This window comes from Nilaparvata lugens, chromosome 11, assembly GCF_014356525.2.
Source record: "Nilaparvata lugens isolate BPH chromosome 11, ASM1435652v1, whole genome shotgun sequence".
Classification (NCBI taxonomy): Eukaryota; Metazoa; Arthropoda; class Insecta; order Hemiptera; family Delphacidae; genus Nilaparvata; species Nilaparvata lugens.
In genome coordinates, this window is record NC_052514.1 from 14,576,368 (window position 1) to 14,600,242 (window position 23,875).

General features: G+C 32.1%; 2 protein-coding genes across 2 annotated transcripts in view; both read right to left on the reverse strand.

The window, feature by feature from the left end:
• The window catches only part of LOC111048674 (echinoderm microtubule-associated protein-like 2), a 144,369-nt gene extending 143,351 nt beyond the window's left edge, over positions 1-1,018 (reverse strand). Inside the window, exon 1 of the mRNA XM_039438201.1 lies at positions 808-1,018. The gene's annotated coding sequence lies outside the window, so the exon portion shown is untranslated. The remainder of the gene's footprint in view (positions 1-807) is intronic.
• A 633-nt stretch (positions 1,019-1,651) lies between these two features.
• LOC120353643 (formin-like protein 20) lies at positions 1,652-20,485 on the reverse strand. The gene is made up of 10 exons (XM_039438202.1): positions 20,449-20,485; positions 16,646-16,926; positions 13,288-13,401; positions 12,021-12,125; positions 11,216-11,320; positions 10,316-10,420; positions 9,034-9,129; positions 8,235-8,339; positions 7,152-7,256; positions 1,652-2,144 (listed from the first exon to the last, which is right to left on the reverse strand). Exons 1-10 carry the CDS (start codon positions 20,483-20,485, stop codon positions 1,992-1,994), a joined length of 1,206 nt encoding a protein of 401 aa, XP_039294136.1. The 3' UTR covers positions 1,652-1,991.
• Between the last annotated feature and the right edge of the window lie 3,390 nt (positions 20,486-23,875).

Consider the following 23,875-nt stretch of genomic DNA (forward strand, 5'->3'; position numbering starts at 1 on the left):
TATGAATCGTTTCTCAATTCATTTGTTGAAAAATTTGCTTTATTTCATTTTGATTTCATCTCATTTATGTGAAAAATAAGAGAATCATTTCTTATATTAATAATATTCCAAAATAAAAACTGCGGCTTGAGCATTTATTATACCGTAGAAGGGGAAACGGAGATGTTATTAGAATTAAATACAAAAGCTGCTAAAAACAGCGACAACAGTGAGATCCCCCATTTAAAAAATGCAACAACAGATACAAGGGTGCCCAAGGGGCAAGGCAGACTGTGACATTGATATTTTTAGGTGAGCAGTACACAGACTGCAGATTTAAAAAAAATATGGGGGTCTGGTAGCCTACTAAAATTTGAGAATTTTTGGTAGGAGGGTGGTTGTCATTGGTCTTGAGGGGGTGTCACCCCTGCCTTAAAAAATATATTAATTCAAAAAATATATATACAATACAACATTGTATGTAGTAAAAACTATTCATCTCATGCAAAATATGAGAAACATTAATTATTCTATCTACACTATGACTACCTATGACAGAGAATAGGTTAGGTCGTAAGGCTCTGAAATTGACAACATCGTTCAATGTTTTGTACCAATAGAAGTTTTTGAAGAAGATATTAATTCAATTATTATATTTTAAACAGATTTTGAAGTATGTTTCTAGATGTCAATAGATGTTTCCTTTCAAAACAGAGCAAAATTAAGCCTTAAATCAGCATCAACAGCTCTTGACAGCCAATGCTTTTGTGATAAAGAATGATTATCAAATTTTAAACTATAACAGATTATAATTATCAGTTAACTTACCCTCAAATCATGCCACTGCTAAAATCCGAAACACAGCAATATGGTAGCACAAAAACAACACAGTAAAACGAAACTGACGTGATTATTTTGACAACAAACAATGAAACATCACAGACAGACACGGAGACACGTACAAACACGAGTGCACCCAACGCTTACTACCTGGCGAACTGGCAAGGCAAGGCAAAAGCAACTGGCAACCAGTTGGCTGAATGAAACACAACAGGTAGTTCAGACATTCTTTGCATTTCTTGCGCGAATGGCTTTTGATGCGGTTCATGAGAAGCTTGAGTTTGCCACCAATAGAATGCAGCAGTCTACAAGAAACTTCCGTTGGGATATTTCAAGTTAAATTATTCAATGCTAGATCGCGCTAGCTGCAATGAGACTAAATCAAGGTCTGTAGAAAGTTTCTATAGACTTATTCAATTTATTTAGATCGAGTTGACAAAGAAAGTCTATTTTCTATTGACTGGATCGCTTTGGCAGTCACTTCGGATGTAGGGGGGTTCAAAAGGTGTGCAAAGAGCACTAGATTTTAGGGCTCATCATTGCTTTGCCAAAAAAAATTCAACTTATTTGAAAAGGATGACATACCGGTAGTTTGAAAAATGGAGTATGGACTCAACTATAAACTTTCGAATTCTGACACTTATTATTCCAACAATATTCATTTTTTCAGTAGATGCAATTTGTGTAGTGTTGACCTAATGTTTGCAACTCTGTATAACGTCAACTTCCAGGGCGGTTATGAAAAGAAATGGAATTGAATCGAATTATTCTTTTTCTCATCTTCATCAAGTTGATTCACTAAAACTTGGATCATTGGAAAATACAACCATGGGTAGAGAAATGCATTCTAATGAGAGTCATTTTTAATATCCATATAAACATTTATTAAATAACTTTATAAATAGAAAATATGACTAAAATTAATTACAACCTTAAATATTAATGACTAAGTATACTGCTTCTGAAAAGACACCCCTCGGATTCCACTGTATTTTCCATCCATTTTTCTTGAAAAATGGATGAAAATATCAGCTACTACTTTTGATATCAGGTTTCATCTATAATAATATCAATCATGATAATGAAGACGGATTCGTTCGCGATTTGACAAAATTAATTTATACAATAGTTTTTAAGAACTTCGATACTTGATGGGTGTTGTTGGTTACAAACTAGAATTTAAAGAAGGGTGTGCTTGAGACTCTCTTTGAGAAATCGCTCTTCGTTGGGAATGTAGCTATCGTGTGCTGGATGGGGAATGAGTCATCGAAAAGAAGTCCACCTGGTAGACCGTAGACTTTCGCTGGAGCGGGTGGTCCGTATTCCTGAAAAACAAACGAAAAATTCATTTTAATATGAAAACTTCATACGATGGAGGATGAGATAAGGGATGAATTGATAAGAATGGGTTATAGAGGATGGAGAGGATTCATAATGGATAGAAACATTTGAGGAATGTTGTGGAGGAGGCCAAAGCCCACAATGGGCTGTAGAGCTATAGAAAAAAACGAAAACTTCATATCGAAAGTTTTATACTTTTGCGGTGGAGGTGGTGGTGGGGGTGGAGCTGGTGCATATGGGACTGGTGGTCCGTATTCCTGAAATTTTAAAAAATTAGAAAACTCGTAATGCAAAATTCAATTTTTCGTTGTTAGAATTAGGGGTGGATTGTGGACATTGCTGACCAAACTTGTATAATAATTCTTAAAAATGTATTGTATTACATTCTGTTCTGGTTATGTTCAACCACAGACTGAAGATACAGTAAAATCCATGTATTATTTTTGTCCCTGGTTCAACTCATATATCATATATCCTGGTTTACTCATTATATCATCTCAGCAAAATCCTCAACTAAATATTTCTAAAAACAGGCCAATTGTGAAAAGATACAGTAACTCTGAAAAATGAACTTTTAATTTGGAAAGTAATCAAGTTTTTTCAAAATTCTGCAATTGTGCATGATGTATCTTATAAATAGATGAGTTCTAAATAACTTGGATTTCTGAGGAATAATAGTGTTTAAAAGTTTGTATTTCTTCAATAGTCCCAAATTTTCTTAAATAACTCAATATTATCCGTTACAAGTGGTAATTGAGTACTAATATTACTAATCAATTTATTAATTCAAGCCATCTAAATTCAAAATTTATAGTTTTTATGTTTATTTTGGACTAAAATTTTATAGAAATTTTACACGTGAAATTCTAACCTTATCTTGGACTTTGTCACCTATCACTTTGAAAGAAAAATAGCACAAGTACTACCTTATTATTTATCTACCACTGTTATTACATTAGTGTCATTTTCTTTGTAAATATGGTTTATACTTATTAATTCTATTATTATTTCTAATTGCGAAACATTTTTCTTAAAATGTTATAACGATTAATAACCGAAACTTTTGTTAATCTGTACTTACTTTTGGTGGTGGCGGTGGAGGTGGTGGAGGAGGTGGAGGAGGAGGAGGAGGTGGAGGAGGTGGTGGGGGTGGAGCTGGTGCATATGGGGCTGGTGGTCCGTATTCCTGTAATTGAGAGAAATCATACGAATTTTAATAAACTTCATATTTTTAATAAAGTGAGATTCATAATAACATTGAAATATAAATTTGTATACAGTAACATATTAATATTATTCCATTATACATGAATGAGTAGGTCATTGAGAAAAGGTTAAATCAGGCGTGACAGAACAATAAAACATAAACTGGAGAATCTTTTAGTTAGCCTAAATATATTATTGAATTAAAAAATTGTCCACCCTGATGCTAATACTACTCTAACTCCAGTTACAATAAAGTTTGATTATAATATTCTAGATTTTCATCTCGTGCAAATCATTACAGTATTAAAATTTTTGACAATATATTCTCATTGAATTTAATAAACTATTCTGTAGATGGCATGTTCATAGTTCAACCACCATTGTCATCAGTAGCCATAAGCTGATGGATATTGATTAGAAGAATAATGGATGAGTAGCTTCAAGATTAAATTAAAAGGAGAAAGGAATACATACAGTAAATAAAAAGTGATGTATTCCATTAAAAATTCGAATATGATTATAGAATCTTATGATTCCCTGTGTTTTGGAAGACATGGATATTATTATATAGTAACAACTATTATATTATATAAACTGAACAATTATTGACTTGACATTGTTCAATTATTGACTAGTAAACAATGCTCAACTATTCAGAGATTTTTTGTAATAAAGCAATTCAATAAAATAAATATGATTGTCTCACCTTTGGTGGTGGAGGTGGTGGTGGAGGCGGTGGAGGTGGTGGTGGAGGCGGTGGTGGAGGTGGTGGGGGTGGTGCTGGTGCATATGGGGCTGGTGGTCCGTACTCCTAAAAAATATTTTTTGATTAGATAATAATGTATTTTCAAAAATATTTAGAATAATTTTAACAGAGAACAATCAATGTTTGCAGGTTGTGCCAACAAAATAAATTTTTATTTTCAGTGTCCTAGCCTGCAAGGGCGGCTCCATGCAGGTGGAAGGGGGGCGTCATGTATAGAAATACAATTTATGGTACTTACTTTTGGTGAACCTCTTTCACCCTTCTCTCGTTTCATTTATTAATTAATAATCATTATATTACATCAATGTTTTGGGAATAATCCCATTTGATAGGTGACTTGTCAGTACTAATACTAATACTATAATAAATACAATCTAAAATTTTGATAATATTTATTTAATAATAAAATTTTATCCAGGAAGTGTCAAGTATCATCATTGTAGGCATCGTCTACTCTGGCACTGAATGTTTTATAATAAGATACATTGTTATATTCTCATAATGGAATGAATTATTAATATTACTACTACTGTTAAATTCATTTATAATTTGTAAAAGGTTGAATATGATAGAGATACAGCCAAGCTTCTATAGGGCTAGGGCGCATCAGAGGAACTCACTGTTTTGAGAGATAAATTAAATAAAAAATACCAACTTTAAATGTCACTGGGAGTTGGGACACGTTGACGTTGGTACAAAATGTTGACATCCCTCTTGAAGTATCACATTCTTAATTTTGTAGTAATAGTTTAATTCCTTGTAAATTTTTTGAAATGAACATAATAGCTTGACAACTCAAAACTATACAAGGCTATTAAATAAATGCAATTCAATCCAAATACACTCCTATTTTGTTCTCACCTTTGGTGGAGGAGGTGGAGGTGGAGGTGGTGGAGGTGGTGGTGGAGGTGGTGGTGGGGGTGGGGCTGGTGCATAGGGGGCTGGTGGTCCATATTCCTAGAATTGAAAAAAAATCAATCAGTAATCACAATAATTGATGACGTTTCACCAAACCATCATAAGAGTGAATCTCTTATATTCCTGCTCATAAGTAATATATTCTTACAATAAATTATTCTAACTAATAATAATTAATCAAATATAAAATAATTTCCAACAAATTCAAGTTCTAAATAATTGCAGGTTGAAAATAATTTCAGGTAAATATTTTATTTAAAAAAACCATTATCAATTACCTTAGGTGGAGGTGGTGGAGGCGGTGGTGGTGGAGGTGGAGGTGGTGGTGGTGGTGGAGGTGGTGGGGGTGGTGCTGGTGCATATGGGGCTGGTGGTCCATACTCCTGAAATAAAAGAATAATTGAGTTATTGTATTATCGTAGAAGAGAAAAATGACATGGAATCTTTTATCATACATACTAACATATCAATACAGTATTTTAAAAATATTACAGTTAAACTCCTGGTTGCACACACATCTGGGGAAGAACAGTTGCTGTGCCTTTGTTCCTCCCCCGATCATTCTGAAGAATTTTGTATAATAATTGGATCAATGATTCCAACTGTGATTGAATCTTGAATGATAATTGAATGACATATTCATCAGATTGAGAGAAGTAGCTGATATCTTTCATCTTTGGTTAATCGCAGGTAACTTTTATAAACGTGCATGCATTTTGAAGATATTTTTTTATCAGTTTTCAATAATTAATTCTATAAACTATAAATGTTGAATAATTTATTATCAATGAAGAATATTTAATTTAATGCAGTATGAAATTATATTGTGAAAATCACTGTAAGGAAATTATGATTGATGTTGGAAATTAGAAATTGATTTTCCTGAAAGAATTACTTTTATGGACTTAGTGGATTTTCCTTGTATGCCCACGCAATGTAGTTATATATTTTTTTATTGTATTATGTTGTTGTTCTGTTTCACAAATAAATAAATGTTGCTTAATAAAAACCAACATTTAATGGGTTTGAGGACATGATTTTTTTTAAATCTTACCTTAGGTGGAGGTGGAGGTGGTGGTGGAGGTGGAGGTGGTGGAGGAGGCGGTGGTGGAGGTGGTGGGGGTGGAGCTGGTGCATATGGGGCTGGTGGTCCGTACTCCTGAAACAAAATTATTAGAAAATTAATTGATTATCTGAGTAGTTTATTTCCAAAACCAGATACCGTACATCACTCATTTCAAAAACTGCATAAAGCCATCAAGATATTAATTACAGAATTCTAGGTCTAGAACATAGGCTGAACAAGTTGAATCACACAAAATTATGTACGGTATCTTGAGGGCGAAACTGTGACTGTAAATGAGTAACTTGCCCAGATAATTAAAAGAGCATTAAAATTATTGTTTTCAAGTTTCCTGAAAAATTTCAAATGTGTGATATATATGATTTTGCAATTGGACAACTCATCTGTAAAATACTATAAAATGATTGGCCTGAGAACTCAATTGAGAAGTTTAAGCTTCCAGACAAGAAAAACTCTGAATAATGATTTTGACTCTATGATATTCTATTATAATAATTCTTTAGTACATTGGAGTATTTCTTGCGAGAGCAAGAAAGAGAGAAAAACACAAATTTCCACTATTAAGTTGACTCAGTTTCCCAAGAGAGCTAATACTAATGATTTCTCGCAATATTTGTATAAATTCAGTCAATACATGAATGAATAATTAATATTTTTCTCTCTTATACTCAATGATAAAGTGCAGATATCACAATATCTACTTCATGGAAGCATATTGAAACTGCAAAATTACAATAAATATTATTGGAACTTAGCTTGAATTTATTGTTAACACCACAATCTTCTTTCATTGGTATTTATTGACTTTTCCATTTTTGAAATATTCATAAAAATTACATAAGCAATTAAATCCAAATACACTCTTATTTTATCATTAAAACCTTGACAACTCAAAATTATACAAGGCAATTACATAAATGCATTCCAATCAGAATACACTCCTATTTTATCTCTTTTATTAATTCAAAAAGGGTACTGAGATTTTTATTTTTATTTCTACTCCTATTTTATCCTTACCTTTGGTGGAGGAGGTGGAGGAGGCGGTGGAGGCGGTGGTGGAGGCGGTGGTGGTGGTGGTGGTGGGGGTGGAGCTGGTGCATATGGAGCTGGTGGTCCGTATTCCTGTTTAAATGAAAACGTTTTATCAGTTGATATTACAGAGAACATTGAAATAGAATGTATAAGAATGTATAAATAGAATCACATTATTGTTCAAGTGGAGGATTATTCTCTTCTTCACAAAAATGATGTTATATAGGCTAGTCAAAAAAAACCCCATTTGAACATCGATTCATAAGATAAATGGGGGAAACAAAATTATTGTGAATTCAGTTGAGCGCAAATATTATTTTTCAGATTAATCGATATGAGTTTTCATATCAAACTACCAGCAAATAACAGTCTTGGAATAATTTCTAAGATTTGTGGAACAAGATTCAAACTCTTATATCATTATATCAAGAATAGAATTTAAAACTAACAATAGGCTATTGTTCTACATTTGGTCCAAGTATCCCTACATTCCCAACCTGGGAATACAAGTTTAAACTGTGCTATTTTGTGTTGGTCAAGTAGGAATGTCAGCCAAAAATCAGCCTTCAAAGATTATTATAAAAATGTCAATTCATGGAAATCTCAATATTTCAAACGGCGATATATAGTTCAACTACAGTGAAAAATAAGCTACCAGAATATGTCTTGAGTCTTGAAAACTATAAACGTACAATTTTATAAAGCACAGTCCATTTTCACAGGATATGTCTATGTCTAAACCATGAAGGTAGATTGTAGTACAACACAGTTCAATTTCCCTGTTTCCATGCTACAACCTTGATATGACCTCATTATGTGGGTGATAGATAATATAAATAATTAGATTGATTGCTCTACTCTACATATTCTTGTCTACTAAACATATCAAAACTATTTTATTGTATTTTTTCTATAGGGCTACTTTTAATATAAATCTGAGTACCCTTTTAAATTATTTCGTCACAGCATGTTTCGGCTATTAATGCCATTCTCAAGTGATCACTTAAAATAATTTAAAAGGGTACTCAGATTTATATTTTCATTTATCAAAACTAATTTGAAACTTACCTTAGGTGGTGGTGGAGGAGGTGGAGGAGGTGGCGGAGGCGGTGGAGGCGGTGGTGGAGGTGGTGGAGGTGGTGCTGGTGCATATGGGGCTGGTGGTCCGTACTCCTGAAATTGAGAAAAATTGAAGGAATTTTAATAAACTTAATTTTTTTACTGGAGTGAGATTTATACTAATATCGAAACGTAACATTATGGTGGTCCATATTCCTAAAATAATTATAAAAATTTACCTAGTGATATTCAGTTCCTTGTAAAGTAACATAACATTAACATACTATACACCTGGTAAATTACAAGATGAGAAGATATTACTATTTTATTGTGATATCGGATTCAACATTCTGGATCTTGAATTAAAACCACTGTTTGCAGAGCTGTTTTGGTAATCATGAATGATTTTGCTAATATAATTTGTAAACCAAAAAATGTTTGGTGAAGGGTGTCTGATATTCTTTATGACTCTGGATAAACCCTAGTATGCTATAAATCATGTATAAATAAATTTCAATATCACGGAAGCAAACATTTTATATTCCAATTTTCAAATAGATTTTTTGGGTTACAGGAAATATCAAGAGAACAAATTATTTTATAACTCTTGTAGGATGATTCTATAATTATCTGTGTTTTGGAGGACTTGAAATAACTTATTAACTAAAAAATAATTTAATTCAAGCCAAAGACTCAAAAAAGTCTAGCAATAATAGTAAGTTAGAACTACTCCTTATCATGCTACGGAGTATTGCTTAATTTGTGTAGTATGTTTATTGTAATATATTCAATTCAATTTCAGTCTCACCTTTGGTGGTGGAGGTGGTGGTGGAGGTGGAGGTGGAGGCGGTGGTGGAGGTGGTGGGGGTGGAGCTGGTGCATATGGGGCTGGTGGTCCGTACTCCTGAAATTGAGGAAAGATAGTTTTATCAATAATTTTAATGATGCAACACTATTATTAAAATGCTCAATAAAGCATTATTATTGACCGAGCGGAGTGAGGTCTAAGATTCAAGTCGACGGTTTGGCATTTATCTTAATGTTTAAATGTTTGATTGTTTAAATGTTTATATGTTGCGCATTTACAGCGGAGCGCGGTAATAGATTTTCATGAAATTTGACAGGTATGTTCCTTTTTTAATTGTGTGTCGACGTATATACAAGGATTCTGGAAATGTTGCATTTCAAGGATAATATAAAAGGAAAAAGAAGCCTCCTTCATACGCCAATATAAGAGTAAAAATCAGACTATAGAATAATTATTCATCATAAATCAGCTGACATGTGATTACACAGATGTGTGGAGAAGCCAGTCTATTGCTGTATTTCCATAAGGTCTACAGTTTCAATCAGGTACTTGTGGATGAGAATACTGCGTGAGGTCTACTGTTCACAGAACTACTAGTAATAATATAACTTATAATTTTTGTGAATTTCATAAAATTCTGTACCAGTATTACTTGATTTTGTACTACCAGAGACAACTAATACAAGTTGATAACATATTTATGCTATCTTCTTAAAATTAATTCAGGGCTACTTTGTAAAATAGAATTATAGCACCCTTTGAAATTAATAATAATTTATACTATCATTTTATCAATTTCAAAGAGTACTATAATTCTATTAAATTTGTATTGTATTATATTTTATAAATTTCAAAGGGTACTATATAATTTCTATTTTATAAATATTCATGCTATATTTTTCCTATGGTACTGCACAAGCTGCAATCTATAGATTCTTGGGGTACTAATTTTAGAAGTTATCTTGATATTTATTTGTTAAGGCTATTTATTGTTATTGCCTGTAGGAAATATTTTTTAATGGTAGAATATTGTAAAATATGGTGGGGAGGAATTATCATTTTTCTAACGAGAGAATATAGGCACTCTCTAAAATATTCTTAATACAACAGTCAGTACAAAATCTAAATAATATTGACGAAGTATGTATAAAGTGGTAATATAATTTCCAAAACTTAAAATGAATATTTTATGAAATTTATGATGAAAAATAAAATTATTTATATATTTTTTTTAGTATGTAGGCCTACATTGAATATCAGTATAGCCTATTTCAAATCTTACCTTAGGTGGAGGTGGTGGAGGAGGTGGAGGAGGTGGTGGAGGTGGCGGAGGCGGTGGTGGAGGTGGGGGTGGAGCTGGTGCATATGGGGCTGGTGGTCCATATTCCTGGAATTTAAAAAGGGAAATATTAAAGAGAATATTCCATGCATAATTATGTGATTGTTTGTATTACAAGTACCTATATTATTCAAGTATAATCTTGATAATTGAAGTGGAATTCTGAACTGCATCAAGTTTCCAATCATCTTTCAATGAAAGCAGATGAACTCTGATTTCAGGTCTTAGGTTTACAAAGAGGACAGACGTGAATGATGAATCGGGATAAAAGCTTTTTTATCAATTCATTACCTTATAAGTTTGGTCCTTATTTAAGGCATCGTTATTATTATTTAAGGCACATTATAAATCTCATAATTATATACGGTAATCTCATAATAATGATCATACAGTAATCTCTATAACAATTATATAATCTCATTATTCTCTGTTATGTAGCTCAACAAATCCATAACAAATTTCTAATGATGTATGAACGTATGGTGAACAACTATAAGTTCAATAATAAGAATATAATATGAAAAGAAAAGAGATTCCAATACTTTAAATGAAATTTTTATTATAAACAAATTATCAAGTAATAATATTATTATTATATTATATCAAGTAGCCTATTCACAATTTGCCATATTTCTTGATAGGAGATGAGATTTTAATACTTCAAATGAAATTTTTATTATAAAAAATGATCAAGTAACCTAGTAGCCTATTCACAACCTGCCATATTCCTTCAAGGCAATATTTTTCTCTCATAATTTTTATCAAGATAAAAAAACACGATTGATTGATTTCAAGAAGTGAAACTCAAGAGCCCAACTACAGAATTATTATCATTCCAATTACCTTAGGTGGTGGAGGAGGTGGTGGAGGTGGCGGTGGAGGCGGTGGAGGTGGTGGTGGAGGTGGTGGGGGTGGAGCTGGTGCATATGGTGCTGGTGGTCCGTACTCCTGTAATAGGAAAACAAAAATTAGTAAATTATTTTGTCATTATTATTATAAAGTCGCTAATTATGGTTGTCATCAGGCTACACTATACCTGTATAGAATAGTCACCAGCAAAGCAACAAAAACATTCGTAATTCTTGCACTAATTAATGCAAAAAAATAAGTTAGAATATAGGTATTCAATGTCAATCTAGCATACCATCATCAGTATTTCTTAATGTGAATTTGATTTAGAGACTTGTTTTAATTCATGTAATATTCAAGGTTTCTTCAGTATAAAAAAATGTTCTAAGCCCCTTTAAATAGGAATTCTAGTCAATTTATTTATTCATTTTACACCCACACACAAGATACAAGGTGGGTAACAATACAAATATAGGAATGAATACATGCAATGAATATAACAGCAATCATAAAATACTAATCAGGGATTAGTGTTTTTTTTATCATCCTTAAAATGTTTATTGAACTGCTAAAAGTTGTCCTAGTTCTAACATTTCAGTAATTATTATAGAAAAGAAACTAATTATTAGGGTACTAGTTATTTATATAATACAGTAATTAAATAATTCAAGTAGCCTTATTAAAATACTTATTACAAATCTCAGTTCTAGTTTATTTCTTGAGTTGAATTTAAATTAGACTATCAAGTTGACACTTGAAATTTCTCCATTAGCCTACATGAAAATTTCAAAATTCTTACCTTTGGAGGTGGCGGTGGAGGTGGTGGTGGAGGTGGAGGCGGTGGAGGCGGTGGTGGAGGTGGTGGGGGTGGAGCTGGTGCATATGGAGCTGGTGGTCCGTACTCCTGAAAAAAGTGTCTTGATTAGTTTTCATCCAAATAAAGTTCAAAAAAGATGTAAATATATCTTATTAATCAAAGCATTAGGAATTTAATTCTATCACATTGATCCACATTGATAGAGTACCGTATGCAGATATGTACATATCTATATTGCTTATTTTCTCATGCATCTTATTGTAACCGCCCCAGATGGGGGTAGAAGAGAGATATCTAAATTCTAAGGTTGAGTCATGGGACTGAACAAACAAAAAACTTTTGCGTTCTATTTAACTTGTAAAATCTTATTAAATGGATTAATCCAATTTAAATTTGGACATAAAATAATCTGTATCGTTTCATTGCACATTCTATAAAACTGCTTGTAAGATTTTGCAAACTGTTCGTCTGGAATTCTAACTGTTTACGATGGTAGCGTAAACTTTACTTTTTTCTCTATTTCAAATGAATAATTGGGATCAGCTAGATAATATAATGGCACTAACAATCGTTAAATTTATATATAATCTTCTATTAGAATTGTCACTACACTAGGATGTTCTCACTAACATTTTCAATAAAACTTACACATTCACTTCAAACAATTAAAATACTTAAATAAATTCCGCCATGAAAACTAATACATTTTAAGAAATTTAGACAACAAACACGTAAGTTCTGAGTCTTCGAGGCCCGAGGCTACCTCTGGATTTTCAATCTGTTTCGATTCGCGGCTTGACTGGAACTGATCTTTTCCACGCAAATTATGTTCCCCTTCCACCAACGAGACAACGGTCCACGTGGAGACGAGCATAATTCCGTGGAAAGGAAAATAATTCAAGTTTGAAATATTCCAAAATAGCCTACTCGTGTATTCTCCATCGATAACGGAAATACAGTTCCGTGAGAATTCCTCAACACTGCATAAAATTTGAGTCTTCCCGGACGCAAGTTAGCAAAATCTTAATGTGAGAAAATTATTTTTCAACAGAAAAATAAATTTCTTACGACAAAAAAGTCACTCTGAAAATTCAACTTAATGAACACAAGAGTCTGTTAGAAAAAGTCCTAATTCTTCATATTTTAAATGAACCCAATCAATAAATTTATTTCAATAACATAACCATTACATTATTATAAAATTGAAAATTTGATTCAAAGTAAAAGCTTTGAATTGGAAAAATCTCACCTTTGGCGGTGGAGGTGGAGGTGGTGGTGGAGGTGGAGGTGGCGGTGGAGGCGGTGGAGGTGGAGCAGGTGCATATGGGGCTGCTGGTGCGTAAGGTGCTGGTGGTCCGTACCCCTGGAATATACAATTTTATTATTCACTAATAATAAAATATATTTTAAATAATGTTAATAAACAAAACAAATTCATTTGAAGTGTTAGACTACTCCCTCCTGTGTTATATAGTAGACTAATCATAAATATTTCACATTACAATTTACATGCATAGATACTTATACTATTTATGTATCTATCATTGATCATCCACCGTCACACATTATTAAAGTTTATTAGAAAAAGTACTTTTTCCCAGAACTATTTATTGAATGAAATCTTATTCTTTATGGAAAGATGCATTCAAAACTCAACAACACATCACTAACAAAATGAGTTCATTTCAAAAAATGTAGCATTAAATGGATTCCAAAAATAAAATCCGTAGTTGATTGTATTACAATAATTGATTGTTTCATCATTCTTAATGTTATTCACTGTTCCATAAGTATATTTCTGTACCGGAACAAGAGAGACACAAAACTATATTTGGTGCCATGTTCTTTCAATGAGATAAGAATGAACAACTAATATGCTTAGGTAATGCTATTCGCTCCTGACACCTCATTTCAAGAGAAAACGCATAACATTTCTAGCAAGCATGACTCATATTTGAATTTTTGAATGACAAAAATAATTACTGTATTTAGAATAATAACTTTCAACATATTACCTCAGATTGCAACAGTATTTTTTGTTTCATTTTCAATATTACATTTATCAAAATATAGGAAACATTCTTGACTTTTTATCCAGCAATTGAATTTATAAATAGGAACTTGTTTCATTTTTTCTATGAAAAATAGACATGGTTTTAATAGAAAATAAAGCTGTACCCGCCTATAAATAGACTAGAGAGATTAACGGTCGAAATAAATAATAATTTATTTACAATAATCAGTTGAAGCCGATCCTAAATATGTTTCAATGATAAATTTTTATATTGTTAGAGTTAAGAATATTGCAAAACATAGACAACTGGAATAAACAGTACATGTGGCATAGAAATGGTACCTTTTTTATTCATATTGTAGGATATTCATGATCACTAGAATCTTTTGATGACCTTTCTAAGCTATTTCATGATTTAACATGAAAATTACGAACACTTAAACGAATGAGTTTAAAAATAAAATAATACATTTGACAAACAAAACAAATTCACATACATTGTACAAATAAAACAAATTGATACTTACAGTAAACAACTTGAATTTCAACATGACTTAATAATTTCAATCACCACTTTTTGGAAATTTTAAAATTGTGAACGTTTTTCTCAACGATGTTACTCCATTATTTACCAGTGAGTTCACATAATTTTGATAAGTGAATGAAGAAATTGAATGAAATTCAAATATTTAACGCTATTTTGTAAAATAATATTTGTAAATTTTTGTTGGATGTCACACAAAAAATACAACACAGTTCACAGTTGAGCTCTGTCACTGCAACTGGAAATAAATCCATTGTAATATGCTCCTAACGGTAAACTCAATTTGGTTTTCAAATTGAAATCAGAAGAATTGCGTATAGCTGTCAATCTGATTTTGTTTAGAGAGAAGAAATGCACGTGATGTTATGCTCTGCTGGAGATGGCTTCCGTTATGCGGCAGAGTTTTACTATTACGAGGGGAAGTCGAATAGTTCTGGGCGATTATTTGAGAACAGATATTGCAAAAGTGGGTGCGTCAACGCGATACAAGGAAGGTGACGTGATCATTATTGGTAATCTCGTACTGTTTCAGAACTTTTGTGAGACAATGAGCTTGTAGGTGAATTGGAGTGAATCGTTTCATACCTTTCATAAACGAGTATGTCATCCATCTACTCATCTTACACATATGATAAAACGAGTACCTACACACGCACAAATAGTTTCGTTTCAATTTCTTTCAAGTTTTATAATATTATTGATACTAATATGTGGAAATTCAACTGTATCAATATTTCTTCCTGGCCTTTTTGTAAATTCCTCCATTCCATCTGAATAATATAAAAAACCTAGGTAATATTTTTCATTGAATTATTAATTTAAAAAATCAACAAACTTTCTCCTTCTTTCTTTTTGGTTTTTGTCGAGTTCTTCGTGGTTTCCTTTAAAGAAAATAACAAGTTTTATAAATTTCTCTTCAATCTTCCAACCACTTGACTTCTTTAATCTTTTTTGAATAAAACAGATATAGTGAGGTCCACGTTATAATGGCAGTGTTTGATTAGCAATGGTATTGCTATCCTTGTCTATCATTCAACAAAGCGGATAGCGCTATTTCTTTCTCGCTTTGCTCTGTTGCCAGATCGTATTTTAACAATGTAGAATTAATAATTAATTAAAAATATTTCATCTCAATTATGAAATCATTGAAAAATATAATTTATAGCTTAGATTATTTTTAACGAGAATGAACAGTCAATATTACAGCAATAAACCTGTATCAGTTACCGTCTTGAAGAAGACATTGACAAGATGGAGGATCGGCAACGTTTTTCTCCTATCTTTCTCCACTGCCATTATAACGTGGACCTCACTATAGTATTTATTGATAAGAAATTAGGTATCTATAGTAACAATTTTGGGATGGTCAAGAGAATGAAATTACATCACTTTCAATATATTGGTACCTCTGTTGAGAATTAATTACCACTCTGTATTGTACGTAAGTTATTTTCTTCAACCCCATCACATACACTAACAAGAGACTAGGGGGAAAGACTAATTATATTATCATATTCATATAACTGACCAGTGCCCCCCAAAGTAACCAATAAATGTTCTGTGATCGGTGGAGACAGATCTTTCATGTATGGCCGACTGGAGGTTGAAGAGAAATGACCATCGTAAATGATATTTTTGATTAATGAACTTTGAATAGTTTCAGTATTTGAGAAATGTGTCCTATAGTGGATAAACTGTTGCTGTGGATGATGAAAGGATTGCCAAATGTATGTGGAGGGGAAAAATATACAATAGAAGAAGAAAAGGAAGGCCAAGAATGGACTAATAATGTAGAGCAGGATTTGAGGACGCTTGGAGTTCGAAACTGGAAAAGGCAGGCAGTGGATCGGGAGAGATGGAGAGGCTTTGTGAGGGAGGCCAAGGGTTGTAGCGACCTGTGGAGCTGAGGAGTAAGTACGTAAGTAAGAACTGTTGCTGTATTTGTAAAAATGACACTTAAGCAGTAGCAACCTGTTGTCTTCATACGTTAATTAATAAATGAATAAATTAATTAATAAATGAGCTTATGTGGAGAAAATAGCAACTTACGGAAGGTGGAGGAGGTGGAGGAGCATAGTCATTGGCAATGGACGAGTCAAAGCTCAATGGGAGCTGGCTGATTGGTGGGGGTCTGATGCCGAGAACGCTGCTGGGGAACGCCGATTTGACGCCGCCAAACGCCGATTTGACGCCACCGAACGCATTGATGAATGGCGGCGGTGCAGGGGGCACGGGGGGCGGGGGACTGCCTTTGAAGATGGCACTGGCTGCCGCGATGAGCAGCGTCAACACTAGTAACACCCTCTGAAAAACAACAAACAATTCAGTACCTACTAATAACAAATAATACTAAATCGATGGACAATTAGATAAAAAATAAAGATGATGGTTTCTTGATCCATTTCAAGCTGCGATGTTTTAACACACAAGGTTTTGATGGTTTTTACAACGACGTGCAGTTGTTGCAGTAAGTTATTTGATAATTGACTGCACGTTATTGTAAAAACTATCAAAACTGTGTGTAAAGCTGCGTTTACACCAGAGCTATTAACAAAATGTTGATAACTTAATCCTTGTAGATTCTATTAGATTAAACATAACTTATAATGCACATGAGGAGCATATGTGTTTGTCAAGTTCCGTTCAATCTAATAGAATCTATAAGGATTAAGTGATTAGAATTTTTTTAATAACTTTGGTGTAAACTCAGCTTTAGATTGAATGATTAAATACTTTAAAAAAATATATTCCAACAATGAATAAAGAACGGACTGTTAAATCAATTTAGTATTTTGAATAAGAATATAATAAAAACTTGAATAAAGAATAGGCTAAACAATGACATTTTTTCAATTTCCTAAAATACAGCACACAAAAACAAAGGATCAAACAATTGAAATAGATCCTGCACTGTTACTTAATACATTATAACTCTTATTTGAAATGGGGTAAAAAGGGAAATTCATGAATTAGTTGAAGTTTCATATTTTACAAAAATGCTAATGATGCACTCATAATTTTTTTAAAAATCATAATAAATGTTTTTTTTTTTTAATAATGAAGAAATTAATTTTTAGCGTGAATAAAGTAATGAATTTCAATAACTGAAGCGATACATTATTCTTATACAATTATTGATAATATATATGTACCGTATATGAAATATATTTTTATTGAGGAGTAATAAATTTCAATTGTTAGAACTTTAATTTACCTACATTCATCACCTTATTCCATCTATAATTTAATTATTCTTAGCTGGTATTAAAAATAATGAAAATCAATTCATTTTACAATTTTAACTCTCAATTCTACATCATTGTAGAATTCTACAAGTATATGGTCCATCTTCAAAGTCTCCTATGAGAAATTATTTTTTTAGCGTGAATAGAGTAATGAATTTGAAGAACTAAAGCGGTACCGTAGTCCAATACAATGTATTATTCATTTTTATTGAGGGGTAATATATTATTTCAATTGCTAGAGCTTTACATTCAATAGACTTTTTTTTGAGAATGTAGTTTTTCTAGACATTTTTATTGTTGAAACAAATTTGAAAAAATAATGTTTCTTCAATTGCATCACTCTCCACAATATTAGGTACTTATTTTTTTGCTAAGGGTGATGTCCACATGAAAGCTACCACGCTTGTGCGTGGTTGAAGAGACGGATGACGATGACGATAGATGAGTGAACCTACAGTTTAAGGTGCATGGATTTATTATTAGACTTATTGATAGCTTAACAGCGCAGCCATAGAGTCAATCGCTTACATTTTATCTTTTATTCTTCAATCATAAAAGCGCTTCCCCTTTTTTTCAATCATAAGTTAAGGAGCAGTAAGTCCAGTAGTATCATAGGCTTTCAACTGTCTATTCTATTTTATTATTCTGTGATTTCTTTGTTCATTCTCCTATTCAATTGCCACACCCATGTGATATATCACATGAATGTAGGAATAAATCATTGCATTGTAATCCATGAGATTACAGTTTCTTAACAGTGTTCCTGGAGTAGGCTAGATCTTCTATAATTCTATAGTTCTATTTATTTCTTGGAGGAGATAGAGGGATTGAATATCTTTGTTCTGAGTCACCTTATTGCTACACTGACACTAGAATATCGAATTGTTGATGACTTGATGCATCAAATTAATCTACAGATTGTTTGATTGATTTATTCTTATTGACAGACTGAAAATGACGAGTTTTACAATAATATCTAGCAAAAAAATAGCATAATAACAAATTTATGATGAAATATTATGCCAAAGTTGAGGTATAGGTCTATTACTGTAATTTTTTCACATGATAGAGTGAATCAAAGAACAGTAGTTTAAATCAAAATGAAAACCTTCGAAGGAATGAAATAATTCAGTTTTATAACAATGGAAAATTATTATAGTAATATGAGGAATATTGGTATCAATATTTGATTGACAGCATTCGATTGATAAAATCATTACAGTATAATGAAATAGTTATTTGTGCAACTAGTGCGCAAAGTGACAGTTTGCTGCACCGAAAGAAACGTTTACGCCCGAGCCGTAGGCGAGGGCGGAATGGTTTTTTGAGTGCAGCAAACGAACTTTGCGCACGTATTTCACATTAAATTTTTCCTACAGTTACCATTGAATATGAAAAGTGGGTAATTATGGGTAAAATTCCCTGAAATCCATCAAATGTTTTTCTGTGTAATTTTATTATTAATAAAAACCTTAATTTATTTAAAATTGAATAATAATAATTGAATTATAATGATTAGTAATTCAATTGAAAATTTATCTGACTGCTTGAAGGGGGTTTATCTTATGTAAGCATTGAAATGACTATAATGAAAGCGCATAATGGCAAGGCAACGCTGTTCTCCACTGCCATTATAACGTGGGCCTCACTATGAGTGTTACTAACTTAATTTTAATTTTGCTGCACTGGTGCTTCATTAACCTACTAACTATTTTGCGTTGTCATGCTGCAAATCTGGAGTACGCAAAGTACTCACTTTGCGCACTAGTGCGGAAAAGGGATTCTTTGAGGCCTGTAATCTTTGCAGAAATGGTCACTTTTTAAGGTATCTGTAGGAAATAGTATATTTCGCACCTAGAGCAGAAAATGAGATTTTTCCAGCTCGAAATCGGTTTTCAAGTCCGAGGCCGTAGGCCGAGGACTAGAAAAGATTGAGAGCTGGAAAAACATTTTTGCCCGTGGTGCGAACGATATTTTTCGCCACACTACAGGTATTGCTGACAAAATAAATAAAGAATACAAAATAAAGAATACTCGTTAAGCTATCGTACCTATCTCTTGATTTTAGTGGTAGAAGATTTGCAGTCAGGATTTCAGATTCTTTTAAAATTTCACTTGGAATACCACAGTCATCTTCAAGCATTTTTGAAAATTCGGAATGCACTAATCAACAATAAATAATTGAATAAAACTGGTTGCGAAGCGAATTAGTTTGATTCGAAACTGGAACTAAAATCATGGCGACTTCAGCTATTATGAAAGTGGACACTCGCCCGATCTAGCGGATGACTTATTAATAATAATAATTAGCGCGTTGTTTCCAGCCATAAGCGGCTGGAAAGAGACAACTTTCTGGGCTAGCCCGGAAAAGAAACCCTTTTCTGACGTCGTCTGCAAACAAGGTCTTTCAGATCTACGTAGGACTGGAAAACAGCTGCTTTCTGTGCAGTGTGGCGAAAAATATTTTAGATACGGTACTGTTATTGGTGAGATGTTGTGATATCCACGGTATATAGAAGAAGTCTAAATACCGTGGTGATATCTATCCATGATGAAAACACTAGGATATTGTAAGAAATACCACTAATTTATTGTCAAATTACATACATGTTTCAACACTGATGGTGTCGAAACATCTAGGCATGTAGGGCGATTTTACAATAAATATTATAGTGATATTTCTGACAACATCCCAGTGTTTTTATAAAAATAATATAACAATTGGGATTTTCTTTAATTTTCTTGTATACAGTGAAGCAGATTCTGTTTTGATTCTCCATCTTTATTATTATACTGCTATACTGTACTGATTTATAACACATCACTTCTACACTGTTGCTATATTTTGAGTATGATTATGTAATAGACATTGTTTGTTTTATATTTCTTGGTATTACATGCTGTCTTTCTAATTTTTTCCAAGGACATAATATTAGATGCAATCAGTAAGATGAATCTCAAACTGGTGTGAAGTAACAGTCTGGCGTTATTAGCTGTATTTATTCTGGTTCATCCGTATAAGATCAATATGATCTTAGTTATCAATATTATTATCACTACAAACAAGTCTTACTAGATTGATGTGTTGAGGGAGGTCTCATGACAAAAAATATGCCTATTGAATAAACAGTTATTGATGTAATTTAAACAACATCATATTTTCTACCATTGTCATTAATTGCCTCTCATCTAGGAATATTTTTGTCAAAGATAATCCGAGTTGAATTAAACTTTAAGATGAAATCTCTGATTCAATGGAAAATCTTATTGATTCTTATAAAATGTGAGTTTTAAAACATTACTATTGATTCTTACTTATGGTTTTCATTTTTTTGGAAAGCTCATTATAGAAGTCTATTGTTTGCTTTTTAAAAATAAAAATTTCAATTCTATTTGTACCTACCTATATTATTATCATCATAATGCACCTCGGGAGGAAGACTGCTCCAACTCAAAAAAGTCGTTTATTCAGGAAAGCAGTTTTAAAGTTTTCATACTTATTCAAACTTGATTTTCTGCTCTTGGAATCACTCTATTTCTCTGATTCCAACTGTTTTAGTTATTATTATATTTTTGAATTGGACTTATATAATATCCAAGGTACAATCAATTATTGCAATTTTTCATTTTGTAACCATTTATAATTTCAGTCAAATAATAGGCAAAAATCGAATGTTGAATCGAAATATCTCATACACAATATTCAGCATAGGATATAGGTATCTAAAAGTCTTAATTGGAGAGTCATATCTTAATTTTGTCGTATGGAGTAAATTTTTCTATACATACGAAAAAGTGCATAGGAAATTTTGACTTGCAAAGGCTGGTTTCTTGAATTATTACCCCTGTATATTCCAATCTAAGTGAAACACTTGATCTAATAATTGTGCTCAAACCATTCTTAAAAAATGTGTTGAGCCGAAACTATTTATCAATAATATTATTATTTCTTATTTATGTATTATCAAGCTGCATACAAAGTAAAAACTCATTTGAAATTTTAAATTACATTGAATAAGAAATTGGTTTAACGGATGTTTAGTACGGTAAAAAACCTTAGAACGGATACTACCGAACAATAGCAGAAAACGGGAAGTTTTCCTGAATAAAGTAGGTAAAGGCTCTTTTCGATGAATGAACCTTAGTAATAAATTAACCCATCTTTATCGCATTTTTCAAGAAAAAAATCATATACCGTACGGTACAACTTTATTGTTAGTATTTTTCAAGAACAAGTTCCAGATGTATGTATGATAATTGGGTTCACTGTAGCAAATATTTCGATGTTTAGAGCTAATTTGAATGAGTAAGCTCCATCGTTTAACTGGGATCTACATTGTTTACAAATAACAAGTCTCGTTTACGTGGGTTTCTCAAAAGAGTTCACAGAAATATTTTCAGTAGTCTACCACAGTTGCTTTCAAGATTATCAACTTGATTCACGTAGACTAGTTTATTTCTTCAATGTTATACTGGCTATTCACAATAATTGAGTAGCCTATGCCTAGAGGCGTATTCATGAAAATAAGAGTAAATTACCGCCTGTATTATTGTACTGATAGTCTACTGCCAGGTACACACTTCTAGATTACAGTAGCTTTATTTAGTCTTGGGTACCGTAGTGGACTACTACAATAACCAACAGGTGAGAAATCCTTGAATTATTCATTAGTCAATGGAATTTTGAAAATTTCATTTCTAAGGAAATAACATGCTATTGAAATATGATTTTAAGGAAGATTTAATGCGGTCAATGGCATCAATTCCATGAAAATGACCAAATTAGTAATTGAATTGCTTATTCATTTATTCTAATCCTTCATTAATAATAGATTCTCACTGAAGAGAATTATTCGAACTATTCAATAAGAATTATTTACATGAAACGATTTAAAATAGTTCTTGGATTATTATTGATTCTTAGCTCATCACGATTAGTTGATTGTTCAGATTAATTGATTACTATCATTAAGGTGAGTATATCTTGAAATACTTCAAATACTTTCAAATATATTCTTTTGAATTTATATCTTGGAATTCTCAATTATATATTAATTGATTATTGTGTCATAATAATTGAAATTCATAATTATTGATATTGCCAGGAAATCTCTTTTCACACTAGAATTGTGATATTCGTGTAAATTGAAAATTTAAAAAAATGAACTTGGGCTTATGCAATATCTCGCGGTGAAGAAAAATTACGATTTTCTCTCCCAAATGAGGAAAATATGAACATTTTGATTAAATGAAAAATACTAAGAAATTGTGAAAAATCATGTTGATAGTTGAGCCTGAATTTCTATAATATTATAAACCTGAAGCTCATTTTATATTCTGTGAATAAATTATCATACCGTAATAAAAGCTTATATTGATTAAGATGTTTTCTTCGAATTCATTTCATTGTTAAAGTGTGTTTACATTTATTAGGTACCCTACCGGTACCGTTTATAATTCCACATTCGTTAATAAAATCTATTAATCTATACAGATTTCATATAGAATTATATTCATTTATAATATGATATTCACTTCTTTCAATTACCATATCAAACTTGGATTAGTCTTAAGTTAGGAACTGTGGGTACAGTAAGTCTACTTCGGAGTTTTCAATGATTCCATTCAAAATCATAAATGGTATAAACTCATCAAGTTTTTCCACTTGAATGACAATATTGAGAATTTCATTTCAAAATAAAGAATGATGAAAATATCATCTGAAATGAATAATAGTAGGTATAATGAATCATATAGTACCGTAAAAACTACAATATTTCACTTGTGGGAGGGGGTGACTATGTATTCACTATATAGGCTACCGTATTATATTATAGCCGACCTCTACAATAGGTACAGATACAGTAACAATAGACACCCAGTAGACTATAGTTTTGATGATTCATCTCCCAGAGCTGGTTGCTTTTGTGCGAATGTATTATATAGTGCTAGAGAAATCTTGGAAACCCCCTCATTCCTCTACACCCGAATTATATAAGCTTACAATCTATTTCAGAGATTGGATCAGTTGAGA

Bases quoted from the DNA above. Each gene is read 5' to 3' on its own strand.
- LOC120353643 (XM_039438202.1), bottom strand. From the start codon at position 20,485: ATGCCTAGATGTTTCGACACCATCAGTGTTGAAACAT. The intron at 13,402-16,645 runs GTAAGTTGCTAT...TGTATATTCCAG, and splicing joins CTCCACCTCCTCCACCTTCC to GGGTACGGACCACCAGCACC. The intron at 11,321-12,020 runs GTAAGAATTTTG...TTCCTATTACAG, and splicing joins CTCCACCGCCACCTCCAAAG to GAGTACGGACCACCAGCACC.